This window comes from Struthio camelus, chromosome 20 (assembly GCF_040807025.1).
Source record: "Struthio camelus isolate bStrCam1 chromosome 20, bStrCam1.hap1, whole genome shotgun sequence".
Taxonomy (NCBI): Eukaryota; Metazoa; Chordata; class Aves; order Struthioniformes; family Struthionidae; genus Struthio; species Struthio camelus.
The window spans coordinates 760,654-783,220 of NC_090961.1; the positions used below are offsets into that span (position 1 = coordinate 760,654).

At 49.2% G+C, this 22,567-nt stretch overlaps 1 protein-coding gene across 5 annotated transcripts in view; it reads right to left on the reverse strand.

Moving 5' to 3' along the window:
• The window catches only part of MVB12B (multivesicular body subunit 12B), a 76,945-nt gene extending 55,267 nt beyond the window's left edge, over positions 1–21,678 (reverse strand). The window contains exons 1-5 of one of the 5 annotated variants that reach the window (XM_068914578.1): positions 21,445–21,570; positions 14,321–14,406; positions 13,138–13,260; positions 4,381–4,488; positions 631–727 (exon numbers count right to left, since the gene is read on the reverse strand). In XM_068914578.1, coding sequence (XP_068770679.1) covers positions 631–727; positions 4,381–4,488; positions 13,138–13,248 — 316 coding nt within the window. In that variant the 5' untranslated portion in view covers positions 13,249–13,260; positions 14,321–14,406; positions 21,445–21,570. Of the gene's footprint in view, positions 1–630; positions 728–4,380; positions 4,489–11,601; positions 11,717–13,137; positions 13,261–14,320; positions 14,407–20,970; positions 21,068–21,444 lie in introns of those variants that run through there. The other 4 variants (XM_068914581.1, XM_068914580.1, XM_068914577.1 and 1 more) reach the window with 4 other exon arrangements.
• Between the last annotated feature and the right edge of the window lie 889 nt (positions 21,679–22,567).

Here is a 22,567-nt window from a genome sequence, read left to right on the forward strand (position 1 = left end):
ACATCGTTTGGGAACTGCTGGCTGAAACATTGCAGGAAGCCTGGCCTAAGACTAGATTACACTCCTCCATTTTAGGTATTCTCCAGAAAGCTGTTTTTCTCTTGCAGAAATCAGGATGATATTTTTCCTGGACATTCCACCTGTGGCTTCTCTCAAGCACAAACATATCACACCAACCCCAGCACCACCTCCCAAAACATGGGCCTTCATCTGTTCCTGGCAGGTAGTGTAAAGCCTTCATGAACACAGTACCACATGCGCACGGCTTCCATACTGTATACACGTGCGAACATCTGCCCCCAGCACAGCAGCTCTGTTGCCTCCTACACCTAGTCCACCCTTGCAGAACGGAAGAACCAACTATTCCTTCCTGCTTAGGAGCTGTGCTGCTCTAGCAGGAAAATTGGTGGTAGTCAGGGCAGCAGTATTAAAAAACCTGAAGAGTACAGGAAAACTGAGAAGGCTGTTTCATTCCAGTCTGGCACTGTTCCTAAACATGCACGTGCCCCAGAGAGCAGCAGTGCTTAGAGCTCCCCTCTCCCTGGCATACAGCCTCTCCATCACCCAACAGCACAGGCACAAAAGAGTGGCTGCTCCCAAGACATGCAAGAAGCACAGACACCAACTTACGTGTATCAACAGTCTCCTGGATGGGGATGAAGCCCACAGGTAACGTGTCCTTGATATCAATGAGCTTCATATCAACCAAGACATTGCCTAAATGACTCTGAAGAGAGAAGAAACACAGTTAACTGTGACAACATGACCAAACTCAAACTCACCCTTTCTTGCCCATTGAACCCCAGGATGCCTCGTCATTGCATCTGACCGCTGACTGATAGAAAGGTAAGCAGATCAACAAAAGGTTAGCCATGCCAGCACTTCAACTGTCCCCTCTGCAGGAGCTAGGCATGATCACTGAGTAAGAGATGCTGGGCAACTTCCTACATTCACAGATTCTTACACCTCATCCACAACTGTAACATCTGGAATCTCAGAAGAACAACAAAATTCTTCCTTCTTGAAATCATGGCAGTTCGAAGTATCACCACCAACAACCCATCCACTAAGCTGGTCCCTTTAGTTTTCTCACACTACATCTACAGCAGCAACATGACGTTTCTGTGACAGCAACAGTAGGAAACACTACGGGAAGACGGTTCATGTAGACACAGCCAAAATTATTACATGCATTAGCTAATTAGTACTGAATACACATGGTTCTAGCTCCAAAAGCAGGCAAGCTCCAAAAGAGCACGCCATTTGGAATGATAAACTTCATTTGGAATCCATACAAATTCTGAACTGATGCCGTGTCCTATTAATCAAGGCTTGAAGAGCTAAAAACACAATTTAGAATGACAGCCTCTGCTATTGTTCAGAGACCAGATTTTCTTTGCAGTTCTCATTAAAGCCAACATTGCTGCCAATAATCTGGATTCTTGTATGTAAGAGAAAAAAAAAAACACTTTAGTTACTACACAGCCTTTATAAACAGAAATGCAATACAGAACAATTAAAATTTCATCCTAAGCCATCTAATCGTGTCAGTGTGTTTTACTGTTACTTGTTGCTAAGTACCTCCCATAGTTTGAATCTGTCAGGCAAAGTATTTCTGCTCTCCAATTATTATACTGAACTACTTTACAATGCATTCAAATTTGCAACCTTCGAAATAAGGGCAGACCAGCTCTGAGTATTTACAATTGATTTTTTCAAGGTTCTCCATTTCACAGTCAATTCCTTAGGAGGAGGGCCACCATGCCTGCAGCCCTGTCCCCGCAGCACACAAGCCCGATACACGTCCTTTGCTTGCACAAGTGAGGAAGGCCGGGCAGCCCCGCGCCACCCCATCCCTGCGCCCAGGTAGCTGATGCCAGAGTGAGCAGCGCTGGATTCTGTGGAGTCTGAACACGTCAGTTCACACAGTCCTGGCACAGCAAGTGGTAGACAGAGTGGTCTTTGATGATTCATCTTTCATGTTTTATTTATCCAGACTGGCTGTGCTACATTAGCAGGTAGCTTTCAGCTGAACGGATGATCATTCCTCCATCAGTAGCAGACAGGTAGAAAAGATGACTCTGCTAAGTTTATTAACTATTGAAGGGCCAGGAGTCAGTATTGATTCTCTGGGATAAAGACGAAAGAAAAGGGCAGGAAGCCTCTCCACTTGTGAGGCGCGTCATTTAGGTCCTCTAGCTATGACACTTAAATACCAATACATGGAAGACGCCCAAGTGTTTCATGAGTTATGATCTGTCAAATACTCCAAGCTGTTGAGCATAATCATTCTGAGAAAGGGATACTTACAGACCATCTCCATTATAAAGCCAGTAACTCAGGTGGATTAACTCTGCTAACTACAAGTTTTTCAGGGCAAAATAGTTCCCATTGTTTTGTTAAAAACAGAACTTCCCTGTGCCATAAAACTTGCAATGCAAGGAGCAGCAACACATCAGCGTCCAAGGAGACGAGGTAAAAGCCCTACTTCACTGCTGCAGGTCCAAGACCTTTTAACCCTCAGAGGTCCCAATCTGGGCAGCACATCACGCTCTCTGTGGCCAGAGTGGCCTGAGAGGGAGGGGAAGCTCTTGCTGCGCTAACCTTCTGCACAAGGCAAAGGAGCCGTTCTCTCCCCATGGCTCCCCTTGTCCTCCCAAGCCTTTAACCTCTTTCCAGCCGTCCTGCAGTCAGAGAAGCAGAAATGCGGATCCGTGTGCTCACGGGGGCCAGCAGACTGCTATCAGCATCTACTGATCCCATCTCTGCCTCACAAAAAGCCCCCTTGCATACACAAAACCTACAATATTAAGCAGCACTAGCTGCTGTTCTGTTTAACTTGAGGAGAAGAGCTTCATCAGGAAGGAACCCACTAGGCAGTTTACAGAGGACCGACCTGCTTTTGGAAATCCACCCTCCAAGAAGAGAGGCAGGTTTTCCCCATCCATTGGGGTATGACAACAGTGCCTTACAGGAGCAGGAGCTCCACTCCAGCGCCCAAACCCTGGCACCGCAGCCAGCAGGCTGCTGCCCGTGAGCTTGCTTAGAAGTGCCCGTAAGCCCAGCAGCTGCCCTGGCGCAGAGCTGCAAGGCAACGCAGGGGTGCGGGATGCAGCAGCTTGTGCCACACCTCGCACATCCATCAGCTGCACAGCTGAGACCCCGTCAGTTCTCCTCCCTACACTCACTTTAATTCACTCCTCATAAATATGAGGAACATATTCCCAAACCTTGCTGAGCAGATGATTCATGCCAAAAGCCCAACAGGCACTGACTGAGGGTATTTACACTGTCTCTGGTAGCCAGTATTTGCTACTACCCTGTAATTATTTCTGACAACCTTGCATTTAAGGTAGCCGCAGATAAACTTAATACTCAAATGATCACAAATCCTTCTGTTCTATATCCTCCCTACCTAATCTGGGGCTATCTCAGGGACAAAAAGCACAATTATTCCAGGAAGTGATATTTCCCTCAGCTCTGGAGGTTTATTTTAATCTAGAGGAAGGCAGGAAAGCAGAGGGAATAAAGGTCAAATGCTGAAAATTGGCAGGTCCCTTGGTTTTCCTGTCAAGATCCATGATCAGCAGTTGCTTTTCTGTTTCTGTCATTGGTGAAAACACAGGTACAAAATGGTATTCCATACTCTTGACAACTGAGTCACTGCGAATATCAAAAACACCAAGAACAGCAGAATTACCCACTAGATGGAGTGCATTCATTGTAGAATTAAATAGTTCCTCGAGAAAAAGATGAAGTTTTCACACTAACCTCAACTGGAAAATTAAGTGAACACAGTAGAAGGCATCAGGCTCTCACTGCATGCGATCTCTGGAGATGTGGGCAGATAACTGCCACTAGCAGATATGAACTTAAGCTTACTAGCTACATTATAAGATTAGAAGTAGGGGTAGCATGGGTACAACATGGTCAAGTTTTCCAGAATCAGCACAAAACCAACAAAGAACGAAAAGTTAATCCTACAGGAAAATACGTATCATGCCCCCAGATTCAGAAACTAACATTTCTTTTGTTAACGTTAGCTACAGCATTTACTTCTGTATGTAATTAAGAGCTAGAAATTAATCAGATTTACTAGCATGCAGTGCCCATTGGTAGAGCAGGAACGCAAGGAGGTCGTTGAAATGCAAACATTAACTGTTCTGATGCTTTTATTGAAGATTTTGCCAGTGACTTCTTTCCATGAAGAAAACAGACAAAGAGCAAATATCCAGCCATTGCAGTCTGCCTCCTGACTCACCCAAACTCAGTGAAACGCCTGCCTGAATTATAATTGGCTCCATAAAATGAATCATCCTATGGATAGGACCATATCAGGCACAGATGCAAATCATGCAGACATTCAGCAAACCAACTTACATTTTCTTTTGAAAATGATCTTGTGAAGCACAGGTATCGTGTGACCTTGGATTTAAATAAGCCATCTTTCCAGAGGTCAGCATCCAAGCCATCTGCCGTTTGTGCAACCTGAAAAGGAGAGACAGAGGGAGAGAGGGGACATGTGAGCCAAGATAAAGTTAATATATGTGCAGTACTTCTTCCTCAGACCTATTCTAATTAACAGTAGCCTGAACTCTCACAGCATCTCATTAGTTTCTTTTCACAAGGTGCAGTGCAAAGAACTTCCAAGAAGAGGTATAAAACAGTAGTTCTAAAAATACCTTCTCTAGGGAGTCCATTGATTAAAGATACCCTGACAAAAGCTATTCTAATGAGGAAACAGCAGTTTTGGTTACAGTATCCAAACAATAGTTTGGAAAAGTCAGCATATTAAGGCACTCATTACCACCATACATACAAGGGCACGCTGTTTCAAGCTATAAGCAGCGCTCCATTTTGACAAAGTACAGAAGGACTGTCTGCAAAGTGACCACTGCATGGACACGGCCCCAAGGCAGACCAAGAGTTACAGCCACTTGCCCTGCTAGGGGACAAGGCTAGAACAAGCACTTCTGCAGAGATTTTTATCAAGTCTTTCCTTGTGATTTCACACACCATTTTTACTGTGTTTAAAACGTCACTTCAAAGGAGTAGTGCAGCTACAACAGTTAAACAGATTGGCAAAGCAAAGCCTTTGCATGAGTTATCTTTCCACAGCAGGACTTGGAGCATCAGCACCAGAACTGCTGCATTTCACACGCTCAGAAAAACGAGACACAAGAGCTCAGGTATGACCTTTTCAGAACTGAAATTTCTTCCTTTCTCTTATGAAAGTCTCCGCACTTGCAGCTGAGCTCTGGAGCAGACTCAGCACTATGGACGAACACAACCAGTGCTCTCAACACAAAACAGCGCATCTGCTACTTCCCCAAGACCCATAGCTTTTGCAGCTCCTTCCTAGGCCTACTGGAATGAAACTTTCTAATGCACCCGACCAAGCTGCATTAATTGCCTTCAGCTTACTCCAAGACACTGGTGTTCTTTGGGTTAAACTGGGAAAGAGCTTGCCAGATAAGCCAACAGAACACAGGTGGGATCCTTAAGAAATTAACCCTTCCAACAGCAGACACTGCAACGTCTCCACAGAGTGAAATCAGTTCATCGGTCTACAGTTTCCATAAACTCTTTGTAGAGGAATTAGAGGTATGGACATTTTCAGGACTGGCCTAAGGGAGAAGCAAAGAGCAAACCTTAGCAGCAAACAGCACCAAGAGGGTCCCTGCAGCACCAGATAGGCCAACCATTTAAGATCAATAGAAAGGCTTCCACTTCCTAGCAAGCATCTCAAGGAATGGTTTTCTAACAGCCAAAGCTCTTCGGTTCTTTCTGTAATCCAGATTAACTCATTCTCAGCCACTGAGGCTCTGATAAGGTTTTATTTTTTCCTTACTCAAGCATGACAAATCACACCTAACAACATACAACCCCACCATCTCAGGTCAATGTCTGTTATATCACAGCTGATTGGGGACTAGACCCAGGTATTCAACGCTGCCAGGACAGGAGTCAAAGAGTATCAGGTTCAGGATAATCCTGAAGGATCCTATGTACTTTTACAAGCCCTAAAAGAAATCTCCCACGAACTGCTGGCTCTGACTCAGCAGGGCTGCAGCAGGCATTCATCAGCTCTGCCTGCCCCTCGGGGGACGATGCCCAGATCTGCACTGTGGTATTGATGGGGCACTGGCGAGGATGAGACAGCTCATGTCTCTGCAGGGGTAGGCTGAGAAGCCCTGAAAAAACACGATCCACTCCATGTCCACACTCCGCACACACATACCTCGACCCCCCACAACCAACCCATACTTCCAAGCAGTGGGAATGGGGACAGGTGGCCCCCAAAGCCATGGCTCAACTTGTATCTCGCTGTCCGTCATTTGCACAACCACCAAAGCCAGACCAGGGAGGAGTGAGCACGGCTGCATGGTTAGGCCTTCCTCCAAGTTCTCGAAAGGTGCCTAAGGAGTTAATAATGCTATAAGCGTCTATTGCTAAGGAATGCCTGTAACAGCATTATGTCTTAAGGAGATAAAATGCCGAGCATGCAAAATGGGGCGAGGAAAGTAAATTCCAAGGAAAATAATCTGTTGATGGCCAAAAATTCAGTACCACAGCACAAGCTGCAAGTACTTGCAGAACGTACTGAGAGAACCATGTGATAAATGACTATAGCAAATGGCCCGAAGGAGTTACAATGGGACATATGTAACCTCAGGGACAAACATGCTCAAACAAGCTCAGGAAACTGCCCAATCTCAGCATTAGTTTCACAGAAGAGCAATAGCAGAATTTTGGTCCCCAGGCCAGAAGCTGTTTCCAACAGCCAGAAGGCAAGCCCTGGTCACTCACGGATGTTAGCAGCAGCGCCCGCTGTGCACACGAACACCTGTACGACACTCGTCCGCTGTCCTGTCTCCAGCTCAACCTTGCATTCAGTTAAATCAATGGCAAACACCACACTGAAGGCAAAGAAAAATCCTAGGCCCTCCACAGGAGAAACAAATGCATGCACAGAGAAAGCAAGGCAGGAGAAGATCCCACCTTTAAGCTCATTCAAAGGGAATCAGCATGAGGCAGTACTACCTCCCAGGTAGAAGGGGTGTTCTCTACCAGCAGCTGCGGGCACCTGCTGTGCTTGGTGCAAGCTGGTAAGAATCCCTGCCCCAAAAGGTTTTTTGGCTGAGAGAGCAGACACCAGCACAAAGGCAAGGAGAAGGGCAGTGGAAACAAGATCACCCGCCACACTACTGCCCGGCTGACGGCTCCCAGCAGAAGAATCTAACACGACCTGAAGCTATTCAGAAGCACAGCTGAACTCTGTCTAATGCCTTTCGGATGGGGGCAAGCTCTTCTACTGCTGTTCTTCCAAGTCTGTAATGTTACTGAATTGATTCAGACTTTGGCCCCAGAATACCCTGATATCAAAGCAGCTGACGTTTGTTTTTTCTGTTTGCACCCCTGTTGGGTTGAGCAAAGACTGTGTACGGAGTGCAGGAAGCAAGAGATGTGCGCTGACAAGACCCTCCAATTATCCAAAGTGTGTGAGAGAGAAGCACGTTTATTGTCTGATCAGCAAAGAGAGCAAAGCGTATTGGCTGATCTTTACATTCAGGCAACTCCTATTCACAAGCCCCTGCTCGGTTCATTCCCTTGCATGACACACGCACAGCTTTTGTGGTCAGGCTTCTGCGAAGAGAAATGCAAGAATTCCAAGTAGTAAAATTTAAAAAATTGATTTTACTTTTTTAATTTCTTGAATTCAGATCTCTCTTAAGGTGCTGGTTTAAGAATATTAAAAAACTCGTATGCACTCTTCTCTACCCAGGCCTGGTAAAAAGATATTCAGAAAACAGACTGTTTAGAAAAACAGTATAGTTTAGTTGATATACAGGGACACCTAGATTGAACTCCAGCCCTTGTTAGAAACAGCTTGAGAGACTACAGCCAAATGCAATCGCTTTGTTAAAGAATACGGTTTAAGTCCTGTGTTTCAGTTTTTCCCATGTTAGCTAGTTTTCTTTTCTTTGTTCCCACATGAAAGGCATTCAAAACTTAACAGGTAACAATAGTCCTAGTCTGAAACTGCAGAACTGACGATACATAAGTTGCTGTTAAATGCAGTTTTTCAGCTAACGTCTGTTAAGTTTTAGGAATATTATATGATACTTATAGCAATACCAAATAATTTTTAAGGTGGAAGTGCAGCACTTAAGTTGATACCATCTCCCTTACAACTAACTGCCCAAAACACATCTGAATCACAGTTAGCCAAAACGTAGGAGAGTCCCCCAGGGCAGGTGAGTGAGCTACAATCTCAGCCTCTTCCAAAGAGCAAAGCCTCGCACTGTTTAAACCTTGACTTAACAATGCAAAAGAACCCCTTTTAGGGAACAACCTTACATTCTAACCAGTCAAATATCTAATAAAAAGACAAAAGTTAATTTCCCAGTAAGTCATGACACGTTAGCAAGTCTCTGAAGATAAATTGAATGCTTCATTTCACACGACTCACTAGAAAGGCAGCTCCCACACTAAACACAGAGTTTTCTCTCTCAACGCAATCCCACTTGTTTCGTGTTCTTGACGAAGCTGAGCAAAATCTTTCTTGCTCATGTCTGCCCAGGGCCACGGAGCACAGGGCAGCTTTGTGCATGCCGTGTCCCGTGCCACCTCCACGGGTGAACGCAGCAGAGCTGCAAAGCTGGTGCTTCCCGGTCAGCAATCCCACGTCCTGCCCGCGGCACCCACGGAAACCTCAGCCAAAGGCGCAGCTGAAGGCAGAGCTGTGTGAGATGAAGGAAAGGAAGCCCTGCCTCCACTCACCAGCATCTGAAACGACAGAAACCTCCGCTCCTCCTCCCTCGGCCTCTCCGCCCCCACCTCGCCAAGACCCCTCTGGGACCCACGCGAAGCACATGTCGCTGGGAGCAGGATGCTAAGAGACCCAGTGCACAGCTCTACAGAGCACAGTGAAAGGGTCTCTAGGGAGAAGTGGGTCAGGCCCCTGGGGTTCTTCAGATGCTTCTTCACCAAGCTGAGCTACCCCTTGCTTGAAGGGCTTGCTCCCCTGGCCATGCACAAGGTAAACTTAGCAAAACTACCTGAAGAGCATTTCCAAACAATGCAAACAGCAGAGCAAAAAGCAGCTGCAGTTAGGACCTCATCCAGCTCCAGAGCCCCACTGAAACACCAAACAGAACCATTCCTGGTTCTGCTGAAATGCAGCAGCCACAAGCACCATGCCCAGCAATTAATCCTGTATGCTGTGGCACCATATCATCCTGCTGAAGACTTTTTCCAAGCCTGGAGAACATAAGCATGCATTGACTTGTCAGAAAACTGATGGGGAAAGAAAATAGAGTAATATAAACAGGAAACTTCTTACATCATCTGCTGGGCTCCTGCAGGCAAGGAGGATCCCCGCTGCCCTTCAAAATGCCTGAGCAGCACTGTTTCAGGATGGGAACATGCCCTCAGTGGGACAACACTAGAAGGGAGTCTGCCTGGAAAGACTGAGGCAGACCTGTCCTGGCAGGGAGGGCACCAAACAGCTCCAGCTCACCATCTTCTCTGCTCAGAAAAGGTGCAAGGAACGTGCGAGATGGAGATGACAGCACTCAGCACTGAGACACCAGGCAACCAATGCTGCAAGCACACCTATACCTCCTGACCATATTGCAGTGAGGCGCTATTCCCAGGCATCAACTGACTCTGGTTTGGCAACCGCATCCTGACACTGTGAGCTAAATCCAGCCTGCGTCAAAATCACAGCCACACAGACTGCAGGAACAACACGGGCCGAACAGTACCGCAGCAGAACTGCATGCCACAGCAAGGCTTAGGACCAGCAGGAGCTAGGCTACTTCAAGCTTCTTCCCACCCCCTCAACTAGACCAGGCACCAAAGGTGGGAGGAAATCCCTGCATTCATGAACTCTCCAAAAATATAACTGTGAAGTGCAGCAAGATGCTCTGCAGCAAAACACAAGCTCTATCAGTTTTCCTTCTGTGCCAATGCTGGAAGGTTACAGTTGGGCCCCAAGGTCCTAGAGAAAGAAGGGACACAGAAGAGAACAGGAGAGGAGAGGGTCAAGGAGGGGTGACAGAGGAAAGTGAAGCAGGAATCTGGACAACCAGGTTGACTACCCTTTAGCAGCTCACCTGGCACGCAGCCAGCATTGAAGAGCGCTGTTCCTTCCCAGCCCCACAAGGAATTGTCTTTCTCCTCACTGAGCTGGAGATTTCTGACATTTTTGCAGCCAACAGTCCAGCAAAGACGTCCCTCAAGCAGGCGCTACAAACAGACTTGAAGAAAGCGGCACCCAGTAAGGAAGGCAATATCCCCCAGCCAGCTTCTCCAAGTGTGGAGCGACTTAACTGCTGCCCAGCAGCTAGTATGATACTACTGGCGACGGCAAGACGGTCCTTTTGACAAACGGGCTCACTGAACGACCTGCCCCGTAGGATGGGTCTGCCCCGCAGCCGCGTGTGCCAGGGCAGGCTGAAGAGCCCTGGATTAGCCCCTCAGGTCAACGGCACCCTCCGGCTTTCACCCGCAGAGCAAAGCGCACAGCCGAGCTAGCTGCTGGCCCTCCATCAGGAGCGCTGCCATGTGTGCCAGAGCCACACCTCTCCTATCCCCAGGGTCCCTTCCGCCCACCTCTCCTCCCTTTCCTCCCCACCCATATGTGCAGTCTTGCCAGTTTGGGCAGACTTTCAGGAATCTAAGTACAGATACAGTCTGTATATTTTGGCAAAATTGGGTCTTTACTGCTTCAGCTATTAAAAGAACTAGCTAGTCATTACAAGCGTCAGTAGCTGTTTTCTAAGCAGGCACAAAGGGAGCAGAGATTTCTGCATAATCAAAAAACTAGTGGGGGGGAAAAACCTCCCACTCGTTCACCAAGATCCCCATGGGTTTGGTAACTCTGCCCTCTGCTCTGCAGCACTGCTTGCCTCCGACCCCATCTTCACCATCACAGAGCTCAAAACCATCAATGAAACTATGAGATGTCAAACTGATCATTAACAAACGGAGATGCTTTCCCATACCGCTCTAATTCACCTGTAGAATCGAATGCTGCAGGATGCTACTGTAGCAAAAGGTTGCCTAGGGAGACTGCAAGAATATCCCAGGACAGATGAGTGTTAACACTTTCCAAATGATGTTGATTCTCCCTTTCAGGGTGCACTTTGAACCTCCAGTTATTATGGTTTGGGGAAAAACATTCATAGAATGGAGTTGCCACAGCTGCCTCCTTCGAGGCTTACACCCTGAAGCGGCAAGCAACTGCTAAATGTCTCATAAGGGAAATTGCATTTCTGGAAGCACAGAGCCTGCAACTGCTTAAATCTGCAAATCTGCACGTTGCCCATGTCTCAGAACATGCCACAGACTTTTTCCGCTGCATTTAGAAGAGCATTTCTGCATATTTGGTTTCATACTTTGAGAGAGTAAGGACCGGGTTTCAGAGAGGTCATGAGGAAGTGGCAACCCTGCATACCACATACAGTTATAGAGTCCCGACTTGTGCGAAGGAGCACATTCCCAAACACCCAGACAAGAAGAGCACAGCCCCACGTGTCACCATCCTCTGGGTTTTGGCACAAGGATGTTCTGTTACACCATGGTGGCACCTACACTGCCTGTGATGATGTGGCTTCTCCAAGGTGGAAAGGACTTAAGACAGCAGGTCATGAGGTCCACACACAGCATCCAGGCACAGAGTCAGACTGCTGATTTGCCACACATAAGGCTGAAGGAGAAAACGCGTGGAAGTCATGCACAGGGTATAGCAATTGCAGACAGCAGGTACTTCACCATTGCCTAGAGCTGGACTGCTAGCCCCTGGGTCAGAGAAGAGCTCCTTATAAACACACAGGAAGAGAGAAAAATCAGAGCAAAGGCAGTCTCCTCTCTGTGCCCCCTAGGAGAGAGCGACCCACATTCACAAGCATTATTACAACACCTCCATAATTGGATTAAGCCACAGGAAGAATCTTTTATCTTGTTTAGTTTAAACTGCGTTAGTGCTCAAGCTCCCTATTAAACCACAGACAGGCTATCAGGGGTGAGCGCTCTCTCTGCCCAGTCATTTAGGCAGAATGCAATTCCGTTATCACAACTCTCACATTGTCCCATGCTCCTTTATCAGAGCAAGCAGCTAATTACACAGCCCAGCTCATGCAGGCAATCAGCACTCAGAAAAACGCAGCAAATGCAAAAAAAAACCTTCTGGGTCTCTAAGGAGCCTTTTCACAACTCTCTCCTACAATGTCCTTACTTCAGCCTGATCCATTTCTTTTTTTTGCCTTTCACACTGCACAGGCTCTGCTATGACCCAGAGCTGTAAAGGTGTGAGCAAAGCCTCAGCTAACTGGCTTCTACACCCAACTACCCAAATTCAGTTAGAGCAAGAGGCACAGAAAGGTGAACAGATGGACTATGGGCCAAATCTTCATATAAAGCTCTACATGATAGTATTTTGTGATGTTCCACTGGTTGGGACACTAGCCTATGGGGGGTGGGAATCATGCTGTTTGTTATACAGCAACTTATCCAAGCAATCCAAGGAACAAGCAGCTGTTAAACACTGACCTCCATCTATCCATTCAGATATTCTTATGCCTCTCATCTCTACTGTATCCAGCTGCCTTTTCTTGCTGCCTAGCCTCCCGCCCAAGCCTAATTCAGGGGTTTGCATTCTGTCCATAAGAACTGTCCCTGCAGTTTCAGCTGGATGTGAAACTCTGCTTCCCCTTCTGAAGCTTCTCATCATCACTGTGCAGCGCTGATATGCGGGATTAAACAGCTGATGCAAGATCCATTATTCAGAGATATGATTTGTGCAATACTTAGGAATCCTTCAGGATGAATGTTACCAGGATTATTAAATTTGCATGCCACACTGGCCAGCTGTTTCTGAAAACCCCTCCTCCAGGTAATTATGCTCCTATGGAGTAGCACAGATGAAGTAGCATGATTGCACCCACAAAACTCTGCTGAGGGAAAGCACGGCTGTGAGCTGAGAAGTGAGCAGCTGTATATAAAATTAGTTCTTAAAACATGTTCCTGAAGGCAAGCCCTCTCTGGAAATGATGCTGTTCCCAGCAAAGTGAAACCTCATTAATGCAGAAGAAAAGCATTAGCAACGGCAGCTGAAACAGCTCTACTTACTACATCGTAACCTGTCGGTGCTCGGTTCCGGGATGCAACGACACCAACGCCTGTGATCGGATCCATCGGCAGGTCAGGTAAGGCATCTGAAAGGTCTCGCACTTCAGGCATTATGGACTGATCCTGAAACACAAGGAGTAGAATTAAAGGGGCGCTCTGCAGCACACCCCAGAAAAAAACACAGAGCACTAATAGCCTGCATGCATGCCACTGTGCCTGTGCTGAAGCACAGCAAGACGACTGCCAAGTTAAACACAGGATTAGGCCAGACACACCTTCTGCATTTTCATTTCTTTCTGATAAGAAGTTACATTTGTGCAACGCCTGACAGGTAAGGAATCTGGGCCAACAGCCTCTTCTGAGATTAATTTTACTGTTTCCAGAATATTCAGCATGGGCTGGTCTCTATCTAGCAAAGTAAGAAAACCCAGGCTCATCCCCCCACTGCAATAAAGAGCAAATTTCATCCTTAAGTCAGAATGGTTAAAGTAGCTCTGCCATTTTAAGCATCAAGAAAGCTTCATTATGAGGCTCCCCATCCATAAAGGGCGTTGAACAAGCTGGGGGTTTCCCCCACGAGGCTTTGGGCCCTTCACACCCTCCTTAACAAGATCATTTTCATGTAGCAGCACAGATGTATCTGGCGCTGTATGCAAAACTACGCTTGCTGCAAAGAGCCTGAACACCAGGGGAACGCAGACGAAGCAGCACAGGATGGTTTGATGCAAAGCAGACAAAGGCCTTGAAAAGAAGCTGAGCGTCTTCCAGGAGGAGAGGGAGGGCAACACTGAATACTTCAGGGGAGGGAGATATGCAAAGAGGGTAGAAGAGGGTAAAACCAACTCAAGGAGAGATGCTGTTGCAGGAAGCAGGAGGAGAGGGCGAGAGCGCTGCTGGAAGAACTCGCTGAGGAGGAGGAGCAGGATGGGGCAAGGTGGCACGGCCTCAGCCCGCAGTCTCCTGCCGAGGCAGCCAGACAGGGCAGGTCTTTTCTGGCTTCCAGGTAGGACTGGCCCAGGGAACGCCCCCCACGCACCCAGAGGTAAAGGGCAGCACTTTGTGTAAACAAGCATCACTGCTGAGCAGCCAGACAAGCTGTGAACCAGAGCTACCTAATTCAATTCCCTCTTCACAGCAATTAAACCCCAACATTTCTAGGCCATGAAGATGGCTGGTTACTTACTGCTTCTAGAAAAGGCAGAGGTGAGTGCTGGTGCCAGTGGGACCTGGGTTTACACTCCACAATGCCCAGTCTGAACAAACATCGTGCTGCAGGCAACAAAAAAGAGCAAGTCTGGGCCCTATGTAAATAATAACGCCACGCAAAACCACCAGACTATCTAAAGTACCCAAAACAACAGAAGCCGGTGATCAGTACTGATGAAAACATAATTGCCAATGAACCAAATCCAGGAAAGAGTTCTGCTTCCTCACCTAGACTAGCATCCAGAAAGCACAGAGCCAACTGGAGCAGATTCGCTTTGTCCCCTACACAATCCAGCTTCCAAAGCACGACCACAAGCGCATCCTGAACCTCACTTGCTCGTCCCCCCGCCTCACGACAGTCTCCCCATCCTCCGCACCAGCGAGGAACAAGGAAATCCTCAGACCCCTCTGCACAGACCCCGCACAGAGGACACTATGCTCACACGGCGCTGGGCGCAATTCAACAAACTGAACCTGCTGCATTCCCGCACTGCAGCCCACGAGCTCCTCAAAATACCTTGCAGATAAGCCAGAGATGAGGGCCTAAAATATGCAGGACTGAACAAACATAACGTGAATTTAAGAAAGAACTTACAATCTGTTCTTTGTGTGAATGCACGCTTTCTGAAACTTTTCCAAGTTACTCTCAATAACCTGATGACTTGTTATGACGCATCAGGAGGAGCTGGAGCTAATGAATGCTGATCCCGGCTTCTGCTAGGTCATTTTGAACTGTACTACAGGTAACTAATGCTATTCCCTAGCACGCTGAAGAAAAACACATAGCAGATATCAGCATTATTGCTGCTGTACTGCTGTACTCCTTCCCAGCAGCGGCTGCAGGAACAAGGCTAACGCAGGGCGGGCGCTCGCCAGAGGACAGCCGGCGGCCCGGGCGACGAGCCGAAGGCTCCCCCGGAGCGAGCGGGCGGCGTGCCGCGGCAGGAGCCGGCAGCGCGGCGACGGGCAGCCCCCGGAGCAGCCCTCCGCGCGGAGGGCAGCGAGGGGCGGGGGCTGCCCCAGGACAAAGCACGGCCTCGGAGGGGCGCGGACGCTTCGGGGGCGCCCCGGGGACAGCTTCCCAGAGGTGCATTTCCCATCCCGACAGGAACCTGCCCTGGGCTGAAGGGAAGAAAGGCACCTTTGTGACGAGGTGCCACGCAGCGAGCGGCACAAAGCTATTTGTGGGGCCTGACTCACGCGCGGCGGGGGAGGGCAGAGGAAACTCCATCAATCCTCACTTTGTCACCGCTCACACAAAGCCTTTTGATGGCGGCAACAGCAGAGGCTAAGCACTAAAGAAATAGGGCTTTCTGCCTCGAGATGGCAGAAGATCGAAGCTGCAGATGTGACGGGCCCAGAGGGCTCCTGGCAGCACCCGCGAGCAGGGAGCGGGCGACGGGCAGGGCCGGGCGGCTGGTGGCTGCTCCTGCTGCCCAGCTCCCAGACCGCAGCCAGCCCCGAGAGCCAGCGGGGTCGTGGAAGCAGAGCCTCTCTGTGGAAAATTAACCACTCGATCTCTGCGTATCGCTCTGCGCCCTGCTCCTGCTCCAGGACGACCGGGACAGCACCGATGCGGGCCCGTGCCCCCAAAGCCGGGAGGACCTGCGCGTTTCTCCTGCGGCAAGGATTAGGGGTGCAGGCCAGGCTCCTCTGCGCTAGGAGCTGTACAAGCAAGCTGCGAAAACCCGTGCGTGGATACGAACGGTCACCCACTACAGGCAACTTCTCGTTTATGTTGATGGTATCAAGGATGCATCTGGAACAGATACGAAGCAGTAGAAACCAGGTTGTATGCACACAGATAAATGTTTTTGTAAAATCTACACAGGTCAGAGGAGTTTTTGGATGGGCAATCACACAGATGATGAGTTACATTTCACTTCTCCCTCAGAGGCATCTGCAAAGTTTGATTTCTTTTCTATCATACTTTTGAACTTAAAACTAAAAAAAAAAAAGTGAAAAAACAGATTAAATTAGGGAACAGGATTCAATAAACACTCCTATTAGAAAGCTTGTTATTTTAATTAAGTTCTCTTCAAGCAACGCAAGTCTGACCTATACACTTGCCTAACATCATGGTGGCCAAGAGCTCAAACCAGTTGACGGCCTTCCTCCAGCCTCCGCGTTCAGCCCTGTTCCATCCGCTGCAGAGCTGTTCTGGGAACAGCCCAAAACAATCGGAAGAACATTCCTCCCGTTATTTGGGAACATGCGCCCTGGAGGGGGTCCTCAGCTGCCAGGGCCACCTCCATTCACAGCCCCCCAAGGCAGGAAGGGAAGCCGGATGCGAGCCCCAGGGCAGGAAGAAGCTCCCGAACTCTGTGGGGCCCCTCGGACAAAGCGAGTGGGGAAAGGACATGCCTCCACCAAAGAAAACTACTGCCTCGTGCTGTTATGTGCATCCTGCCGGCAGCTGGGGGCGAGCAGTGCTCAGCAGAGGGGGCAGGGATGCCCTCGGGACAAGAAGTGGAGAATGGGCTTTTGATTCGCAATGGACATGCAGCTGACTTTATTCTAAACGCCTCCTGTGCCCTCAAACTAGCTGCGTTTATCTGCCTTCCCTCCTCACAGCACCGGCCAGGGGAGAGCAGGAGGCGATGAAGGCTAGGGAGACTTCAATCCCTACCTGCAGCAAGGGGATCACTCCTTGCGCCACGCGTGCGGTCGGAGCTGGCTCAGCTCAGCAGCGTTCTGCTGAACTTGCAGCCAAAGGCTTCCTGCTGCACGCAGCACGCAGATCAGGGCAGCCACAGGGCCTGCCTTCACAAGGCTCTTCTAGGAACCACCTCTGTCACCTCCTTCTCTTCACCCTCTCCCGAGACACCTGCCTTATATTCTTTGTCCTCTCTCTCCTCGGTCCGTGTGGCGCCAATCCGGGCCTGGCTCAGCGTGGCTGGATCCAGCAGATCAGGCATCTTTGCAGGTGTATAGCACAGAGACACCTGAGCTGACTTGGTACATCCCCACCGCCAGTGATGCTGCCCAAACAAGCTACATCTGCGAACCCCCCAGTACCTGGCCAACACAGTGGAAGATGCATCTGTAACCTGAGAGGCAAACAGATGGGTACATACTCTCGCACTCTGCAGCAACAGCAGGGAACTCTGTTTGCATCAGCAGCAAACCCTACGTTCGGTTGCAAATTGTTGCACTTAACCCAGTGTTTGATTTTCCTTGTGGTGACCTGAGAACACAGGAAGATTCCCATTCTGGAGTGACAGGCAGGAATAGCAAGAATGGACTTTCCTGGAGCAAACATAGGCAAAACCATCCTGGTCCACCAGTAATGAAGCAAAGACCCTTGTTTCAACACCAGTGCAGATCGCTCTGCTGGCCACACTGCACAGAGGCTGGGTAGCAGAGATCCACATCAGACCTGCCGTGCAGCAAGCCGAGACTCCACACAGATCAGCTAACCAGGTCTCCAAAGTCTTCGCAGCAGGCCAGTCTAGGCCAACAGATTCATGGCCTCTTATACAAAACAGAGGAAGTGGCCTTTTGTCTAATCCTGCCACCTCTGACTCCAGAGACTTTGTCAGCCTACAGGGCTAACAACAAGGTATGGATAAGGGGAGGAACAGCCCAGGAGTTGATGCAGACAGTATGTGTGGCTTTCTGACAAAATGTCACTGCAAGTGTAATCTAGCCATAGAATCTAGGTTTGATCCATCACCACACAATGCTCACTTTTGTTCAGATCCAGGTCCACCTACCTGCAAAGTATTTACTTCCAGCATGCACCCTGGCTCTATTCCTGAGACGATTTTCTAACATAGGGCCCTTGTTTCCCTGCTCTCATAAAGCACGCTGCTGACTGCTGGAAGTGGGAAGCTTCAGGTAGCTGCTTCAGCTGCCCGAGTCTCATGCAGTCCTGAGAGGTCAAAGTCTATTCTAGCCCATCACTCCAAGGAGGCTGTTTTGCAGCCCATGCCTGCAGTAACACATCTCTCCCTCTGCCTGGCTTTTGGAAACCCCCCCCAAGATAGTCTGTTTTTTTTTTTTTTTTTTTTTTTTGCTCTCTTACATTCCTGGATTGTCTCTCACCCATTTTCTTGCTAGCTCATTCTGTTTTTATTAGTTTATCCTACACATATTTTTCTGCTGGCTTCATCGTCCATTTCAAATATTCCATTAGGGTGATCTGACCACACACACTTCAGCTAGGATACGTATAACAAAGGGATACACTTTTATAAGTGACTGTGTTATTTTGTAGAGCATTTTTCCTTCCCGGCATTCTGTTTTAACAAATTTGACCATTCATGAGCAGGTGGTGGTACATGAGTAGATCAGGCCTGATGATGCATTTGCTAAAGAAACACCATGCTGCCAGCAGAACAGGTCAAGTTCTGAAGCTAAATAACAAGGGAGTTAGAAAGATAATGTTGTATTGTTTCTTCCTTCAACTACAAGCCCTGCACTCTGACACTAACTTGCTTTTCCTACAGGCAGGAAAGTATGACCTCAGGCAAAACTGGGAAAAGATTATCAACTTCCTCACTAAGATTCTGCATCCTATAGGAAATAATCTTATCAAAGCAAAGTGGACACGTTGCTAAAACCTTCATTCATACGCTCAGGTTACCTCTGCATCATTTAAAAAATGAGGTAGCTCCTGTTGGTACAACATGGATGGCTTAGAACTTAAATGGATGTGTATCTCTACGTGTTTCGTCCACCCATCACCTATGCAAATGCACACCCGCACAGGACATAGCCCCAGCCAAACCTCTCTTTCCATTCACGGAATACTACACAGTTTCAATCAAAGAAAACAGGAGACCAAGACTGGACATGTGGTCTGTGCTCTGGAAGCCTGGATGATCACAAGTAGACAGAATTTCAGTTTCATGTTTCACCTAAAACCAAGCTATGTCTGGAATCATCTCTACGGCAAAGCTAAAGAACTCCCACTTCTGAGACAGCTGCCCCTGTATCAGCTGCAAAATCTCTACAATTTGTGATAGAACTGAATGGAAACAGGAACTTAAATAACGGAATTAATGCAAGGTCTGAATTTGGTTACTTCTCAACAGTTCTAACTATGGACACTAATTTGTGAAGAGTGTCCTATTTCAAACCAAAATAGATTTCCCTACACAGATGACCTTGCACCAGGGCAGCAAAATTTAAATGACATTCAGTTCAGTTATTTCTATCTTGGCAGGTGTACGAACGCGTCCCTGAGGGTTAAAGGGACTCTTAGGCTGGGGATTCACTTTGTCAGAGAGAAGCATGCGCTGCAAAACAGAAATATTTCACGATTAGTTTCACACCTCCAGAATCTCAAACTAAGCTTTCATCCCAGCATGCTGAGAAAATCTAAAGGGTAAGGCCATCTCAGCTAAAAATTACAGGGATGATGCTGAATTGCACTGCTAACTTGCCACATGACATGGCAGGCTAGACTAAGGTGTATTTTAGCGTGTTCTAACTCAGTTGAAATAAAATAGAGGATGGAGAAAAATAAGTTTTAACTTGACCAGCTGAGCACCTGCTGAAGTCCAGCTTGCCTGGTTTCAGCTGAAGTACTCAGAACTTGTGCTAACACGATCAAGCTGTGAATGTCCCAGCCTAAAGAAAGCCTAGAAAATATTGAAGTTTAGTAGACCTTTAACCCTTTCCAAATACCAAAGTGAAAATTCGTAAGTCTTCACAATATAAGAGATTGCATAGACAGCTCAGTATCACTGTTCTGGTTAGTACTGTAAAGAGAAATAATGCACCTTATCACCTCAAGCTACGCACAAATCTCTGAGAACAGGTGAGAAAGATAGGCAGTCAAGTAAACCCTGAAAGACAGCAAAACAAACAAACAGTTTTTTGTTATTTTCCTCTAACCAGTCGCTAATAAAGTTTCCAATGAACTCTTCAGTAGGTCAAGGCCGCTAGGACTTTGTCGCAGGGCAGATTAGGGAAGCTATTACTACAGCTGACCAACAGACCCAGTAAAGTTACTTGATCTCATTTGGATGAAATCAAATAGCTCAAGCCCAAATAACTCAGTCACTTGCATGCAAGACTGGAAGCGCTACAAAAAAAAAAAGATCTCCTCCACGAAACGCAATTCTAACAAACCACCAAAAGCCAATGGGTGTCATTGTTTGCACCTTGATCACACATAGCACGGAACCCAAATGGGGAAATGCACCGTCTCCCAGCTCAGTTTTACCTCTGGCCACTGTTTTTGACTTTTTCAGAAAACCAAGAGGGCTTTACCTTCAACAACAGCCACAGGGGGTGACTGCCTGCGGATTTAGAGTTTATGGCCGTGGGGACTGCCACTTCGCTGCAGCCAGCGCTGCTCTGGGAAAGCAGGGTGGACACAGCGCCGTCCAGCCTTGGCCCCCCACCGCAGCGCCGGAGCGGGGGACCCTGCCCGCCCCCGTGGGAACCCCCAGCCGCCAGCCCAACCCTCGACGGAGCAGGGCCGAGACGGGGGAGCGGGGCCGGGCCACAGGGAGCCGTTCCCTGGCGGCTCCGGCCCGGTGGCCCTCGGGGGGCGCCCGGCGCTGCGGGGCCCCCACCCGCGCCGCGCCCACGCGGGGCAGCCGGTGCCGGCCGGGGCGCACCCGGGGCCGGATGCACCGAAGGGCCCCGCGCCGGGGCCGGGGGACACTTAACTGTTGTTGCCCGTGCGGCGGGCGGCGGCGGCGGGTCGCGGCTCCCCCGGCGCAGGCAGAAGCAGCTCCTCATCGCCGGCGCGGCCCGGCCCGGCCGGAGCGGCGGCGGAGCGGCCTGCGGCCCGGGCGGAGCCGAGCGGGGCCAGCGGCGGCCGCCAGGCCCCGGCCCCGGGCAGCGCCTCACCCGGCGGCGGCGGCGCTCGCTGCGGCGGGGCCCGGCCGGGCGCCCCTGGGGAGCGGCGGGGCCGCAGCAGCCGGAGCAGCCGCAGCTCGGGCGCGTCCCGCCGCCGCCGCCGCGCAGGCCGCGCCGCCCCCCCCGGCTCCCACGCGCCGCCCCCGCCCCCAGCCCTCCGCCACCGCGACCCCCGGCTCCGGGCCCCTCCGGTACCGGGGCGCCGCGCTGAGGAGCGCCCCGACCCCCCGGCCCCTCCCCAGCGCCCCCCGCCCGCGCCCCGCGCCCCCCCCCGCCGCTCACCGCCATGCAGCGCCGCCGCCGCCGCCGCCGCGCCCGAGCAGGGGCACCGGCCCGAGGCGAAACTCGCACCGCAGGCAAACGCCAAACTTGACTTTCCGTTTTCGCTGCCCGACCTACGTCAAAGGCACACAGGAAATAACAGCGCTGGTGCGGGGAGAAGGAAGCGCGATCGGGCAGGGTTCCCGCACCTGGGACTCGATGGAGTTTTTAGAAAATCCTCTGTTCCAGCAGCGTCGCTCGGGCAGCTTTTCAGTGTCGGGACAGACGTTTTCCTCTGCAGCACCCTATGTTAATTAGCAGAAAAAGCAGGACTCTAAATTTGAAGGAACCTGAAGAGCAGCTCTTATGGGCCCCATGCCGCAAAAAAAAAAAAACTTTACAAAGAAATTGATTAATCTGTTGACTTCCACTAAGGTGGAAATCTCTGTACAATTTCTCTCACTTAATGTTCTGCCCGAGTTACAAGCCATGGTCTTTGTGGGCTTTTGGAAGATGGGTGACATCAGAAGGAAAAAGAGCTGAAGAATTATAATTCAATCAATATAACCTCAATTGTCATTCTGAAACAAGCTACATCTAGGAGATAAGTAGCAGCTGTTGGGGCCTGATGAAGAACAAACTGTTTCAAACCAATCTAGTTTTCTTCTTCAGAGAACAAACAGCCCCTGTGCTTAGGGGATAAGCAGTCCTGAGCTACCTTGACTTCAGCAAGATATTTTACACCATCGCTCACTGTGGCCTGAAAATCAAGCTAAGCGAACGCAGTCCAGAGAGATCACTATCTGCCCCGTGGTTGGATAACCAGGAGTCGTTAGCAGTCCCCTCTCAGCACGGAAGCTGTCTTGAATTGAGGTTCTACAGAGGTCTGCTTTTGTTCAATGTTTTCACATTTTGATGATGAAAATGAGAACATGCTTATTATTTGCACCATCTGCTAATTTAATAGCATAACCTGGAACAGCAGCATAGCCTGTAGCCATATGAACTAATCCTGCAGCCATGCTGTATTCGGTTTTGGGCACCTTACTTCATGAAAGATCAAAGATAATCTGAAGAGCAGTGAGATAGATGAAAAGGTTGGAATCAATGGCCTTTGATGCAAAAGTGAAAGTGCTGGAGTTGT